This window comes from Chaetura pelagica, unplaced genomic scaffold (assembly GCF_000747805.2).
Source record: "Chaetura pelagica isolate M959 unplaced genomic scaffold, ChaPel_1.0 scaffold562, whole genome shotgun sequence".
Taxonomy (NCBI): Eukaryota; Metazoa; Chordata; class Aves; order Apodiformes; family Apodidae; genus Chaetura; species Chaetura pelagica.
The window spans coordinates 270,104-284,236 of NW_009952307.1; the positions used below are offsets into that span (position 1 = coordinate 270,104).

The window sequence follows — 14,133 nt, forward strand, 5'->3', positions numbered from 1 at the left end:
GGTGGACTTCGTTGACAACACGATAAAAAGCCTCGATGAGAAGCTGCGCAATTTGCTTTACCAGGAGTACGTTCCCACTTCTTCGGCGTCCGCGGGGACCCCCGACACCTCTGCCCCGTTAGAGCAGGGCGACCCCGAGTTCCACTTGCCACCGCTGCCCGAAGATCGAGTCCCCGTGGCGGCCCAGGAGCTGAGAGAACCAGGCCACAACGCTGCAGACACCAGCCAGGGGATGAAGGATGCTGCCGAGGACTTGTCGGTGCCGCTCGTGCCACCCGAGGCCTCACCCTGCTCAGCCCTGGTTAGTTTGGCCCTGGCTCAGCCCCGCGCCCCGCTGCGGGGGCAGCCCCAGAGCAGGGCTCAGAACCAAGAGCCTGTGGCAGGACACGCAGATTTCTCACTTCTTCAAACATCTTCTGTTTCTGCTCCTGGCTGTGTGGCCTCCGGTCTGCTGAACTTTCCAATGGGAAAGTTCAGTTCTTACAGTCAGGTGCATTCTGACGCATTTTACACAAATGCTTCTTAGCTGAACTTTCCTTTGGGTTTTAAAGCAGTTTATAATTCACACAAGACACAAGAATGTCCCGTGTCCAAAGCAGGCAGAAATGTGATAATTTTTTTGTAATTTAAGAATGTAAAACAAGTACAAGTTTTGATGAAGACAAATATGCTTCTATAGGAATATTTTTTAATATAAATTCATGGCAGTGATTATAATGCCAGCCTGAATAAAATCAACAAGTCAGGAGCGTTAGCTTTGTTCAAGTGCTGCAGCTAATGGAGGACACTCTATAAGTAGAAGCTTGCTCTGCTTCCAGTCATGATTTCTTTTGTCTTCCCCTGAACTTGGTAGAGCAAGACTTCACTAGGAAGCAGCTGAGGAAAGCAGGAGCAGGTGGTCTGGGTCATTTTTTACCCCGTGTCTTGATCGTGCACCTGTGTTACGTTCTTTCAGATAAAATCCTGAGTTTTTGAAATGCAACAGATTTGCAGCACTTTCTGCTGAAAGATCAGTGTATGTCTTACATTAAAAGTAGCATTTTTTAAGATTATGACATCACCAGTAGCAAGGATGTGGCTGTTCTGTGTAGTGTCAGCTGGATGAACTGTATCAACTGCTTGAAAGATGCTGTATGTTACAGGAAAGGTGGCTGCACATGAGTGACTCTCTCCAGCATATTGTTTATAATGATACATGACTTTGTACAGCAGAGAAAATTCTCTCTCTATGAAAGGTTTTGTGTCTCTCCAGTAATTTCAATTTGTCCTATGAAAATCTGTGCCAATAAAAGAGAGAATTTCTGAAGAGAGACATGCAGATGAGGAATGCACAATCTGGCTGAAAAAGAAAACCAGAAAAAAGCCCAACCTGAGAGATATAATTCAGTACCTATTTTTGTTCTCTCTGTGATGTTGCCACTGCCTTTTTTTCTTCCAAGAGAGGAAAAAAAAATATGGAGGAGTTGAAGGAAAAGGTAGAAGGGCACCTCCATAGGCATCAGAAGGTAGTTTAGTATGCCACAGAAGTGTGAGGGAAGAGAGAGAGAGAAAGGGAAGGAGAATGCATTGCCTGTCTGGTTTGTGTGAGAGACTAAAATTATTTCTTTTCTTTCTTTTTACCAAAAGTTTGAACAGTCAGAGGTGACCAGCATTGGTGTTGAGTCCTTAGAAGCAAGAGGTGGGTCAGCAAGCACAAAAGGTAATGCTCCTTTGGTGGGCAATGATGCTTCTGCATGTGTGGTCCTCTCATCTGGTGTCCCCTTTCTGCTCACCCTGCTGATGAACTGCAGAGCCCTGCCCACACAAGGCTTTTTTGGTCCTAATTATGCTATAATTACTATTGCATGTCTCACTTCTCTCCAGCTTCCTAGAAAGAAACTGCCTCACAGGTGGATATCTTTGAAACTATAAGTATGTGATGCTTGGCTGTTGTGTGGGTGCAGGCTATTCTCATGTGTCCTGCTTGAAATATTAAAGGTGAATCCCAAAAACCAGAGGACAGAATTGCTCTCTATTACACCCCTCCACCTTCCCAAGGGAAGACAGAAGGGGAATAAGGAAGAGAGACTTAAACTTTGGAAATTGAAACTAGATACAATTTACTATAACACAAGATAAAAGGGTAAAACGATGATGGCAGGGATATGGGAAAGGCAGGGCTCCTCCAGGGGAGAGGTACACGGCTCCTCACAGCACCTGATGCAGGTGGATTCAGGAGTGAGCACCTGGGAAGCCCAAGGAAGCAGCAGCAGCCCCGGCAGGGAGAAAGGAGCAGGAAGGGAGCAGGCCCAGCTTCCAGCTCTCCTGGCTTTGATAGATTGTGACAGGGAGTGGGTGGGAATCCTGACCCTTCCCGTCTTTCAGGGTCCAAGGACCCTCTCTCTCTAGACATGTCCAACACTGTGCCAGGGTGTCCCAAATCGTAACATCATGGAAGGCTGTGTTCCCAGTAACAACTCTCTAGTGCTCCTAAAAAGTCCAAAAGTCTCTCAGATTTCCTGGGTTTCATAAAAATGTGTTGACAAAAATGCCATGATTGAGGGTTAGCACCTCTGAGACATTTCTAGGAAGTCCCATGGAAGGGCAATGGCCCTTCAGGTACTTCAGATACAACAGCAGTTTCTCTGATAACATCGTAGGAGCCATAGTAAGAAACTGGGTATTTATCATGCTCCATTTACCTGTCTTGCAAGTTGCAGGAGGTTTTAAGGGCTGAGGAACCCAAAGCTGCTTCTGCTGTCAGTGGTGGTGTTGGGGATGGCTTAGAATAGATTTTTTTTTTTGGTAATTTATTTTTTTTTTTAGATTGTCATGGCAAAGCTGGCCACCAGGTTTGTGCAATAACAGGGATCATTCTTGTCCTTGTGGGTGTAAATTTTCTGCTTTTAGGTCAGTGTCAGAGGGGAAAGTTTTGGGCAGCCTGCAGTCACCTGTCTTGCAGACAATGAAGAGAGAATGCAACTGGCATGTAACACTATTTAGTAAAATTAATGTAGCTGAATGCCACCAAGTAGAGATGTATTTCACTGTTTCAGAACTGCAGAGTGACAATATGCCAAAAGAAAGCAGCTTTTTAAAAACTTACATTTATAGGTTTGACTTCAAAACCAGTCTCCTGGTCGTGAAATAATTGTCTTGATGATTGCCACTGATATTTTGCTCCTTGTGTGCCTCTGAGGTCCAAGTGGCCATCTTTAGAGGCAGTGATTTCCACATTCAGCAGTGTATGTTGAACTTCATTTCAGGCCCTTTTAGTTGTCTGTGTCAGTGTCTGTCCAGTGAATGATGTGAGGTACCAGCCCAGCTGTGGGCAGCTGCAGCATTTTGTGTGCATGACTAGCCAAGTGCAGTTACTTTTTTTGAGACATCAGGAACACCTTAGTAATGCAGGCCTAACTTACCACGCAGATTTCATTCTTCTTGTTTTCTCTGTACAAATTTTTGGCTGACCAATTAAATTCCACACTCCTATTGCAATTTGAATTCCACAACTCAGCAGATTGAAGAGAGTGCCCACGTGCAAATATTTTATATTGCCATTGGTGTTGCCTTCCACATTATAGATCTATTATTACAAAGACTGGATATTTAAATTATTCCTCAGTGCTAGACTTTATCACACTTCAATTTATCAGAATAAGCAGGTTGGCTCTTACTATCCTAAAGCATTCCAGACATGAATATGTTTTCTTTTTCAACTTGTGAAACAGGTTCAGCTGCAAGCATCACTTCAGCTCCTTCTGCTACAACAAAAGGCCTCCTTCAGGTAATCAGAAACTAGGAGCAGTTTTATCCTTGACTGTCACAGTTACTTCCAAATTCAGCTGCATTATTTTCTCCAGGTTGCACCTGCATCATCAAGCATAGCTAAACAGATGGAAATTTCTGAAAGGAGCGAGAAGGAAAAGACTCTGACTTTGTCTGCACATGATAACGTAATGCAGATATCTGCAGCAGATGGGGTGATAAATTACCTTCAAAGGGATGACTCTCTAGACTCTGGTTCCTATGGAAAACAGGCTGAAACTCTCGATAGTGGCACACCAGCCAAAACTATTGGCAGGTTTTCAGTGATCAGCACGCAGGATGAGTTAACTTTACCAGCGCCGCACTGCTTAAGGTTCTCGGCACCCCCAGATGTCTACTTGGATGAGCTGCCCTCCAGCCCTGACCTGAAGACAGCTGTCCGGCGGGTGCAGACAGCCTCTTCTGTGGATGTCCTGTGCGACCAGGGCTCGAGTGATTCTGCTGAGGAGCCTTTCCACTGTCAGTCAGCTGCTGCTGCACAACTGTCTCCCCCAAGCAGTAGTGCAGCCAGTGACTTAATTAAAAAAGCAGCTGCTTTTCTGCAAAGATCCAGCAAAGCTAGCTTGCCAGGCCTCGAGTCACCTAATGGGCAGGGGACAAAAATTCCGACCATCAACATCACATCCTTCCACTCACAGTCGTCGTACATGAGCAGTGACAACGACTCGGAATTTGAAGATGCAGACATGAAGAAAGAATTGCAGAACCTGAGAGAAAAGTAAGTCAAGTTTGCAAGCACTGCTGGGGGAGCTCCTGTTGAGATCCTCAGGCAGTTGTCTGCATGTCTTCAGCAAATATGGGGTTTTCATAGCTGTGAAGAGTAAACTGGTGCTGGGCAAATTAGGTATTGCTAGGACCTTCCCCCAGATGCATCCTTTCATACATCACTTCATTGGTCAATTCCATTTAGAAGAGCAGTTTACTAATAACTTGTTTTTAACAGTGCTGCTGCAGTGCCCAGTTTCCTCACTGCACAGCTCTGTTGATGTGGTGGCACATGGTAGCCCTGGCAGGTGTTGTGTGGGTAGGTTCCTGTGTGCACGCTTAATAAAGGTCACATAAAAATGACCTGGATGGTCATCGAGGGCTGCTGTGATGTTCTCTTCATGCCCTTCTCTGCAAGGTTGATTCAGACCCACCACACTTCCCAGGATGTCTTCTACGGCTGATAAACTAGTATCTGTCAGGCAGGTCAGACTCTGCCTCCTGTCCAATGTCTTGTCAAGTCATCTGTCCAGCCTTCACTGGAGGCTGCCATGCTGGTGCTCTCAGAACTAGCTTCTTTAAATGTCAACCTTTTCTTTCTTTCCTGGCACGTGATGGGCAAAAATTAGCATTAGATGGTAGTTTAACAAAAATGTTTAACTTAAGGAATGATGGTTTTACTGAATATGGATGATGCTTCCTTTTAAAACAGAACTACAGTCACAGGAAACCTTTAAACTGACTTTATGGCATAATGAAATCAGTGTGTTAATGGCATTTTTAAGGGAAGCACTTTTGTTTTCCTTCAAAACGATGTAGATGCTTTAAGAATTAATTTTTTTGAAGCTGCTGGTTTGAAAAGAGGAATTCTAGAATAGCTTGAAGTTCCTGTCAGATCTCATGTCAAAACCAGTTATTTTTACTGAGGATGTTGAAAATCTTTTTACCTGTCTAGGTTTCTGTCTTATAAATGAATATATGAGAAGTCAGTCATCACGTTTGCCAGGTAGATTGATACAACTTCTTATACTTTTGGATGAGCAGTTGATTGTTTTATAACCAAAGGCTGTTTTGCTTTTTTTTTAATAACTCATCATGCTGTCAAGACATGGTGTTTTATCAAATACATCACTAGCAGAGTTCTTTGTTTTTATGTCTAGGCATATGAAAGAAATTGCTGAACTACAGACTCAGCAGAAGAATGAGATAGAGGCACTGTATATTCGCTTAGGGAAACCCCTGCCTCCCAACCTGGGCTTCCTTCACTCAGCCCCACCCAGTGGCCGTCGCCGAAGAACCAGCAAAAACAAGTTGAAAGGTGGAAAACTATTGAACCCTCTGGTCCAGCAGCTCAGGAGTGGAACATCAAGCACAAGTAGGTACACTGGGTCGCTTTTCATATGCCTGTTGGCTGTGTCAGCTGTGGGGTGCTGTGTATTGCAGGGACTGCAGGAAAGGCTCTGCATTTTTATTGTTCTTCCTGCTGTGACTCAGGCTGGTGTGTCCTGCAAACTGTTTTTGAAGAGCTTCCTTTGGGACAGGCTTGTTCCAGCTGCCCAGGGCTGACCCATGTGTGCCTCGTCTGCCTCAGTTACAGTGCTTGGCAGAGAAACAATATTCCACTTCAATTTGGAATGCAGCCTGATTACATTTTCTCATCCTTTTTCCAAATGAAATTTATTGATGTTTGTATTCACTTCTTAGGTGCTGTTATCCTCTGTTGATTAAGTGCTGTATCTTGTTTAGTTTTTTCCTACAAGATGCCATATATGTAAGGTGGGGTTGCATTTGCTTCCTGAAGGATGGGACATAAAAACAGTTACAAAACTGTGATGGATTCTTTGACCATCTGAAATAATTTGAGATTTTTCAAACGGGTGCAGTTGTGAGTCATTATCTCTTTGGAAACTATAAAGATACAATTCAACTGGGAAGTGTTGATACACCCCAGTCGTTATTTCTTCAGCAAAATGTAGACTAGGATATGAATAATTTTTTTTTCAACGTAGCTCAGGTTGTTGTTTAGAGGAGCAGCAGCACTCCCAGCATTAACCCTGTATTTCAAACCAGGTAGCTCTTGTTGTCAAAGTCACTGCTTCACAGGTCTGCTTCAGATTTCATTGCATCAATCTGAATTATAGACAGAGGTTTTTGGAGGGTTTTGCTTTTAATTAAGAATTTCAAATGAAATATAGAAAGCAGAGGTGTCCTGTGACCTGCATTGCACCTGAGTATTGTTACCGACAGGAGCTGAAGCAATCTACAGTGCTTTATACCTCTTTCTCAGCTGCTTGGCTGATGTGCAGGTTTTTATTTCCTTTCCTTCTGATGAGACACAGAATCACAGAATGTTAGGGGTTGGAAAGGACCTCTGGAGATCATTGAGTCCAACCCCCTTGCCAGAACAGGACCACCACAGAATCTAGGGCACGTCACACAGAAACTCATCCAGACAGGTCTTGAAAGTCTCCAGAGAAGGAGACTGCACAGCCTCTCTGGGCAACCTGTCCCAGGGCTCCATCACTCTCACAGTAAAGAAGTTTTTCTTCATGTTGAGGTGGAACTTCCTATGTTCTAGTTTGCATCCATTGTCCCTTGTTCTATCCCAGGGCACAACTGAAAAGAGACTGGCTCCTCCTTCTTGACACCCATTCTTCACATATTTATATACATTAATTAGATCCCCCCTCAGTCTTCTCCCCTCTAGACTGAACAGCCCCAGGTCTCTCACTCAGCCTTTCCTCATCAGGCAGGTGTTCCAGTCCCTTCATCATCCTTGTAGCCTCCGTTGGACTCTCTCCAGTAGATCCCTGTCCCTCTGGAACCGGGGAGCCCAGAACTCGACACAACACTCCAGATGTGGTCTTAGGAGGGCAGAGTAGAGGGGGAGGAGAACCTCCCTGGACCTGCTGGCCACACTGTTCTTAATTCGTCCCAGGATACGATTGGCCTCCTTGCCCTGTTTGAAGACTGGAGTGACACTGGCCTTCCTCCATCCCTCAGGCACCTCTCCTGTTTTCCATGATCTTTCAGAAATGATGGAGAGTGATTGAGCCAGCTCAATCAGCACACGTGGATGCATCCCATCAAGGCCCATGGATTTGTGTATGTTCAGTTTACCCAACTGATCTCATACCCAATCCTCATTGACCAGTGGAGGGTCATCCTTCCTCTAGCCTTTCTCTCTTATATCCAGGAGCTGGGACTCACAAGGGCTGGTCAGAGTGAAGACTGAAGCAAAGAAGCTGTTCAGTATCTCTGCCTTCTCTGCATCCTGTGGTACCAGGGCTCCCACTTCACTCAGCACTGGACCCACATGTTCCCAGTTCTTCCTTCTAGCACTGATGTATTTGAACAAGCCTTTTTTGTTCTCTTTTACTACCTTAGCCAGGTTTAGTTGTAAGAGGGCTTTGGCCTTCCTTATTGCCTTCCTTCATACCCTGGCAACGTTCCTGTAGTTCTCCAAGAGACAAGTTCCTTTTTCCACCAAGCATGAACTTCTTTCTTCACATGACTTTTTTCAGGAGCTCCTTGCTCATCCATGCAGGTCTCCTTCCTCCTCTACCTGATTTTTTACTCAAAGGAATGAATCTATCTCGAGCTTGGAAGCAGTGATATTTGAAAATTAACCAACTGTTTTGGGCCCCCCTACCTTCCAGAGTCTTAGCCCAAGGGATTTCTGCAAGTAGATCTTTGAAGTAGCCCTCTGGAAGTCCAAGGTTGTAATCCTACTTGTTTCTCTGCTCTTCTTCCTTGTAAAATACTAAGCTTAACCATGCCATGATCACTGTTGCCAAGGCTATCTCCAACCAGACCTTGTTTATTCATTAATAGAAGGTCCAGCAGTGCACCTCTCCTTGTTGGCTCTTCCACTGTCTACATCTGGAAGTTATCATTGATGCACTGCAAGAGCCTTCTGGACTGAGTATGCCTATCTGGGTGGTCTTCATCAAGTATCAGGGTGATTGAAGTCACCCATGAGCACCAAGGCATGTGATCTAGAAGCTACTTCCAGTTGACTGTAGAAGGCCTCATCGATATCTTCCTGGTTTGGTAGTATATTGTGGACACCCACAGTGGTTTTGCCCACTTTTGCATGTCCCTTAATTCTTACCCACCAGCTTTCAACACATTCTTCCTCCCCACCTGTGTAAAGCTCAGTACATTTCAATTGCTCTCACACACAAAGAGCAACTCCACCACCTTGCCTTTTTGGTCTCTCTTCTCTAAAGAGTACATAGCCATCCATCACAACATTCCAGTCATGGGACCTGTCCCACAGCTCCCATGTAATTGCAGTGAGATTGTGGCCCTGTGACTTAATGCAGACCCCCAGCTCCTCCTGCTGATGCCCCGGACTGCCCTGGTGTACAAGCATTTCAGTGAGGTAGTTGAGCACTTAGTTTTGCTCTTGAGGCAAAACTGATTTGGCCTTCTGATTCTCAAAAATGCTGGCACACTGCCCCACAAGTGCTGCTACACCCAGTAGCATGTCCAGTTACATTCCCCTTCCCCTTCAAACGTGGTTTAAAGCCCTGCCAATCAGCCCTCTGATCTCTTTCACAAAAGACCCTCTTCCCTCTTTGAGAAGAAGTTTCCCATGAGGTGCCAGGAAGCCTGGTGCTGGAGAGGCCATCCTGTTGTCACAAAGGCCAAAATTGTTGCAGTGACAACAGCTACAAAGCCACCGATTAACAGGCTGTATTCATCTGTTTATTCCAGTGTCATTGCCTGCAACTGGAAGAAGGGATGAAAAGATAAGCTCTGCCCCAGCATCTTTTGAAAAGTCTCTTTTGATTGAGCTTAGACTGCAAGTCTCAGCTTGCTCTCCACTTATATGGAAGATCAGTAGTGGGTAATAAACTGATGACTGTGTTAAACTAGGAAGTTTCCTAGTGATGTCCTTAACCTGGGCTATGGGGAGACAGCAGACTTCTGCTAGGAGGGTCTACCCAGCATATCGGACCCTCTTTTCCCCTCAGGGAGTCACCTACAAATATAACCCTTCTTTTCTTCCTTGTGGATGTCATTGCAATGCGGGTGGTAGGTCTTTCCAACTGTGGACATACCTCTGGTGTAGGCTGCCCAATGTCCACTTCTTCATTTGCTGGTCTTTCTCAACCAGAGCCTCATATCTCTTTTTCAGTGGCACCTGGGGTGGTGAAGTGGGCAAGGAAGGAATTTTTCTCTTGCCATGACCGCAAACTTGCTTCTATTCACTCCTCTCATTCAGGCTACTGCATTTCTTCACTGAAAGGGTTGTCAGGCATTGGAATAGTTTGCCCAGGGCAGTGGTTGAGTCACCATCTTTGGAGGCATTTAAGCTGCATGTGGACCTGGTGCTTAGGGACATGGTTTAGTGGTTAGCTGTAAGACTGGACTGGATGATCTTGGAGGTCTCTCTCAGGCGGGGACATTCTGTGATTCTGATGGGAGCTCCCATTTCTGTTTCACAGAGGGCAGAGGCTCCACCAGTCTTAGCTCCTTTTCAGCTTCTGTGATGCTCCTTAGCCTTTCAGCTTTTTGCAGCTCTGCCACTTAGCAGAGATCATTCACCTGCTTGCAGCCCGCACAGCAGTTGTCACAACTGCCCCTTGTTGCCAACAAAAGGCTCTGACCCTCTCCGCAGCCTGTGGCCTGCACAGCTGCATGTTTCCGTGGGTCCTCTGTCTGGGTTCCCACATCCACTCTGACTGGTGCTGAGTGCATGGTCTTCTGCCAGGTGAGAGACCACAGTAGGTGTTTTTCTAAGAGGGTGACAACCACCAATAGGGCTCATCTGTCCAGCAAGCAGAGCTGATGTTCCTCCCCTCATGTTTAGCCAGCTCTGCTCCTCTGCCACGGCCACTTGTAAATTTCCCACGGTTGCTCTGTGTTGGGTCCCTACTTCTGCTTTCTGAAAAATGCAGAGAAGTACTTGTAAAAATCACACCTATTCCATAAGCTTCTTGGAGAGACTGGATCAGTGATAATAGGTGGTGATTATGTTCTGGTGCAGGCTGGGTGAAGTATGTGCCTCAGATTGCAGACCTCTGTTCCTCGTGGTGGCAATGGACCGATGATGTTTAGGTGCTGGTTTTGATGCTGTGGTTTCCTCCCGTTTGCTGTTGCATGTGTTTTCTTTTCTTGCTCTTTCAGGTAATCTTGCAGACTCTAAAGACTCACCCCACAAAGAAACAGCTAAAGCTCAGTCTGGCTCTCCCAGAGCAGCAGCAGTCAGTGCCCCAGTCACAGCCACCTTTGGGAAGGCAGTTCAGACGCAGCAGCCCTGCTCTGTCAAGGCCTCTTTGTCTTCTGACATCTGCGCCGGCTTAGGCCCTGAAGGAGGTGACGCCAATGCAAGCTCTGGCCAAGGTGATTTTTTCATACCAGCTGCTCAGCATGTCTTCCAGCACATGCTAAGATTAGTTTGCTTCCCTTATGCTTGAACTTCTTAGGTGTGGATTTCACTTGTAGTGATTTTAGGAACATGAATCTTTGACAGTCCAAATTACTGCCTTACCTTTAAAACGATCATTGCAGTGTTGTCAGAAGAACAACAGTAAAGTGTCTTTCCAAGTGTTAAGAGTCAACCCTCAGGAAGGCGTGCTAATTTTTAGGAAAGAAATACCTTTTATTTCTATACTGACACCTTTTCTGGACTCCACCTTTCAAATTCCAGAGGAAAAAAAGAAAGGAAAAATAAATTATATAAAGGATATGAGATTGTTTCCTTTGGTTCATTTTAGGCTTTTTTTTTGTTTAGCCCCTTGATACTGGTAGATCCAAAGTTCCTCATTATAAACTACTAAACCATCTTGGGTGTGAGGGGAACAAAACGTAAAGTAAAAAAGAAAAGAAAACCAAAACCAGAGAACCAAGTTCTGTTTCCTTTACCCAAGGAGTTAACTTTGTGCATGATTTTGGAGTCCCAGCTAAATGCCTGTAAACTGGCTGTGTTCCCCAGTCCTGACCTCTGGTACCTCTGTGTATTGCACACCTCCTAGGCTTTGACTGATCTTGTTGTCATGCATACTGGAAGTTCTAATGATGATTAAAATACCTTCCTCTCATTGCACATCCTGCCAAACTAATCTACAAAATATCTTACCTGTTCTCTTCTGCTCTTATTGCATCCGTTGTGTATGGTCAATTAACTTACTCCTCTTTGGCAAAGTTAAAATGGAGATGTGGATGTTTTAACTAACAAAGCTGATTTGACTGATGGTATAGGACATCTGATCACAGCTACTTGTACTTTATAAGTGTCTTTGTTTTCTTCCCTTTATATTCATTTGCAGGCTGGACGGTTTTCCACCAAACGTCTGAGAGAGTGACCTATAAATCTAGTAGCAAACCTCGTACCAGATTCCTCAGTGGACCTGTGTCTTTGTCCATCTGTTTGTATTTGTTCTTTTGTATTTTATCACAGTCCATCTTTCTTTTATCCCCTTTTCCAATTCCATGTTTTATATCTATTAATATGTTTGGCAGGATGCCCCTTTTTCTGACCCATCTTTTCTTTCATTTTACCTTTCTTTTGAGTAATCATCATGAACACACCTTATTTCTATTTATTTTTCATATGAAAGCTTTTTTTGCACTGCTTTTGGCTCATGCCTGGGCACCAAAAGCATGTGTGGAAGATCTCATCATTTATTATATAGCCTTATGGTAAATTTTACCCTGGAGTTATCAAAGCTTTTGTACTTTATGTGATTTATGTTGAAGTAATTTTATTTGCAATGTGGCAAATATACATGTCTGCTGTCCCGGTTCCAGCGACAACAAAAAGAAATCCATCCTTCTGTAGACGAATGGTCTCTTTCACACATGTTTGGACTATGAAGACATGCATGTAGCAAGCTGATACAATACTAGAAGGTCACTGAAGGGTATAACTTCCATACAAGGGCTGTATTAACACAATATACAGTACTGTTTATATCCACTCTATTTTATTTAATTTTGACCCCTGCTCTTTGCATGTGGAAATGCTGAGACACTAGTGCTCCAGCTAGTTCTTTCAAAATCTGTTTTCTAGTTGGGCTGTTAACCATACAGTCACTTTTCATTCCTTTCAGTGAGCAGTGTTTGATAGACTCCTAAGCAGTGGGAAGATCTGGTTACTCCAAGGCAGAGTACCAGCAGTTTTTTTGTGTGAGCTGATCTGGCTGAAGCACTTGACTCAGTTTATTTTCTTATGACCTTATGTGACCTCCAAGATGAAGTCAATTAGCAGTTCATCGAAACATAAATAAGTAAAAAGCAATATGAGATTTTCAGCTGATACATTGAAATGGATTGCTAGGATCCAGTATTTTTTGTTTCAAACAATTGTGCACCTGTTATTTGTACCCTATTTATATGACTTCAAAAGTAATTGGCAATTCAACCAAATGGTATCAAGCTATTTAATTAAAAAATTAATAAGACATTTTACCCAATCATATATGCTGCTTTTTAGGCAAACAGATTTTGCTTGTACAATAAAGATATGTTGTGCTGAACAGGTACTATAGGCCACTTACACATAATATTAGAAAGGCTAATAATGTTCTTGAGAAAATGTTTGGCTAACTGTTCATTTGCATTAATATCAGATCTCCCATTGGAGTTCTACATTGCTCATCATTATCCAAGTGGTACAGATCAAAGGCACAAGACCACTCAAATACACTCCTCCTAATTTTATGAATAAACTATTTTTAAAAATAATAGTGATTTTTTTCTGTTGTTTGAGGTCCCTGAAAGTCCAAGCACTCAATTTCTTGAGGACTTATATTTACTGCTCAGCATACTGAGTTTATTACTTTGCAAGTTTTTAATGACTGTTAAAGTCATGAGACAATTTTGCATTCAGGGATTTTTTTCTGAGACCCTGAGGGGAATTCTCAGCTCACAAATTTCCCCATTTGCTATTATAATGGACATCGTACTTTCTTCCTCTGCACGTGTAATTCCCAGAAGTCATTTCCTTAATCTTTCATGGAGTTGCTATCCAGTAGGATGCAAAAAAGACTGGGAGATGGTGATTAAAATTCAGCATACTAAAAATGTTTGGGTGCATGGATATTGTGAACGAAACCAGGGGAATATGTAAATCCTTCCAATCGTGAATTCTCCCCATGCTTAAATAACTCAGCATGACTAATTGTTTTCTGTTCTCAGCCCATATGCTGTCTTCTCCATATCTTCTGGGCGAAGTGTTTGGAGAGGAGATTTGCACTCCCCTGTTTCTGAGTCATTCCAGGAGATGGACTGAGTCTCAGTCCATCTTAACTTAATCCTTAAACCAGCTTAACCCTGAAGCATCCGTAAAGTCTGAGCGTGCAGCTTCCTTTCACACACTGCCTGTCATTAGGTTGCTAGACAGTTTGCCAACAGCTGGTAGGTTTGGGTAGGGTAGGAGGTTGGCTGAGCTGCTTTTCCCAGTAAGTCCAACAGGTTGGTACTGTGTGTGTGAAGGGATGAAGATGGGCTTGGTGTGGCCCCATCGTTCCCCAAGAGTGGCTGGCACTGCTGATGAATGGATGGATGGATGGACGGATGGATGGAGGTTCCAGCCAGGTGGTAGGGAGTAGCTGGGGCCATAGGCTTCAGGAAAAATAGTGCTAGATGATTATGATGGGAATGGGAATG

The 14,133-nt window shown here is 44.0% G+C and overlaps 1 protein-coding gene across 1 annotated transcript in view; it reads left to right on the forward strand.

Moving 5' to 3' along the window:
• Window positions 1-14,133, forward strand: part of WNK2 (WNK lysine deficient protein kinase 2) — a 128,064-nt gene that overhangs the window by 90,940 nt on the left and 22,991 nt on the right. Inside the window, 7 exon segments of the mRNA XM_010007821.1 lie at window positions 3-301; window positions 1,627-1,699; window positions 3,711-3,766; window positions 3,843-4,525; window positions 5,673-5,887; window positions 10,651-10,866; window positions 11,793-11,891. Of these exon segments, the coding sequence (XP_010006123.1) occupies window positions 3-301; window positions 1,627-1,699; window positions 3,711-3,766; window positions 3,843-4,525; window positions 5,673-5,887; window positions 10,651-10,866; window positions 11,793-11,891 (1,641 nt within the window).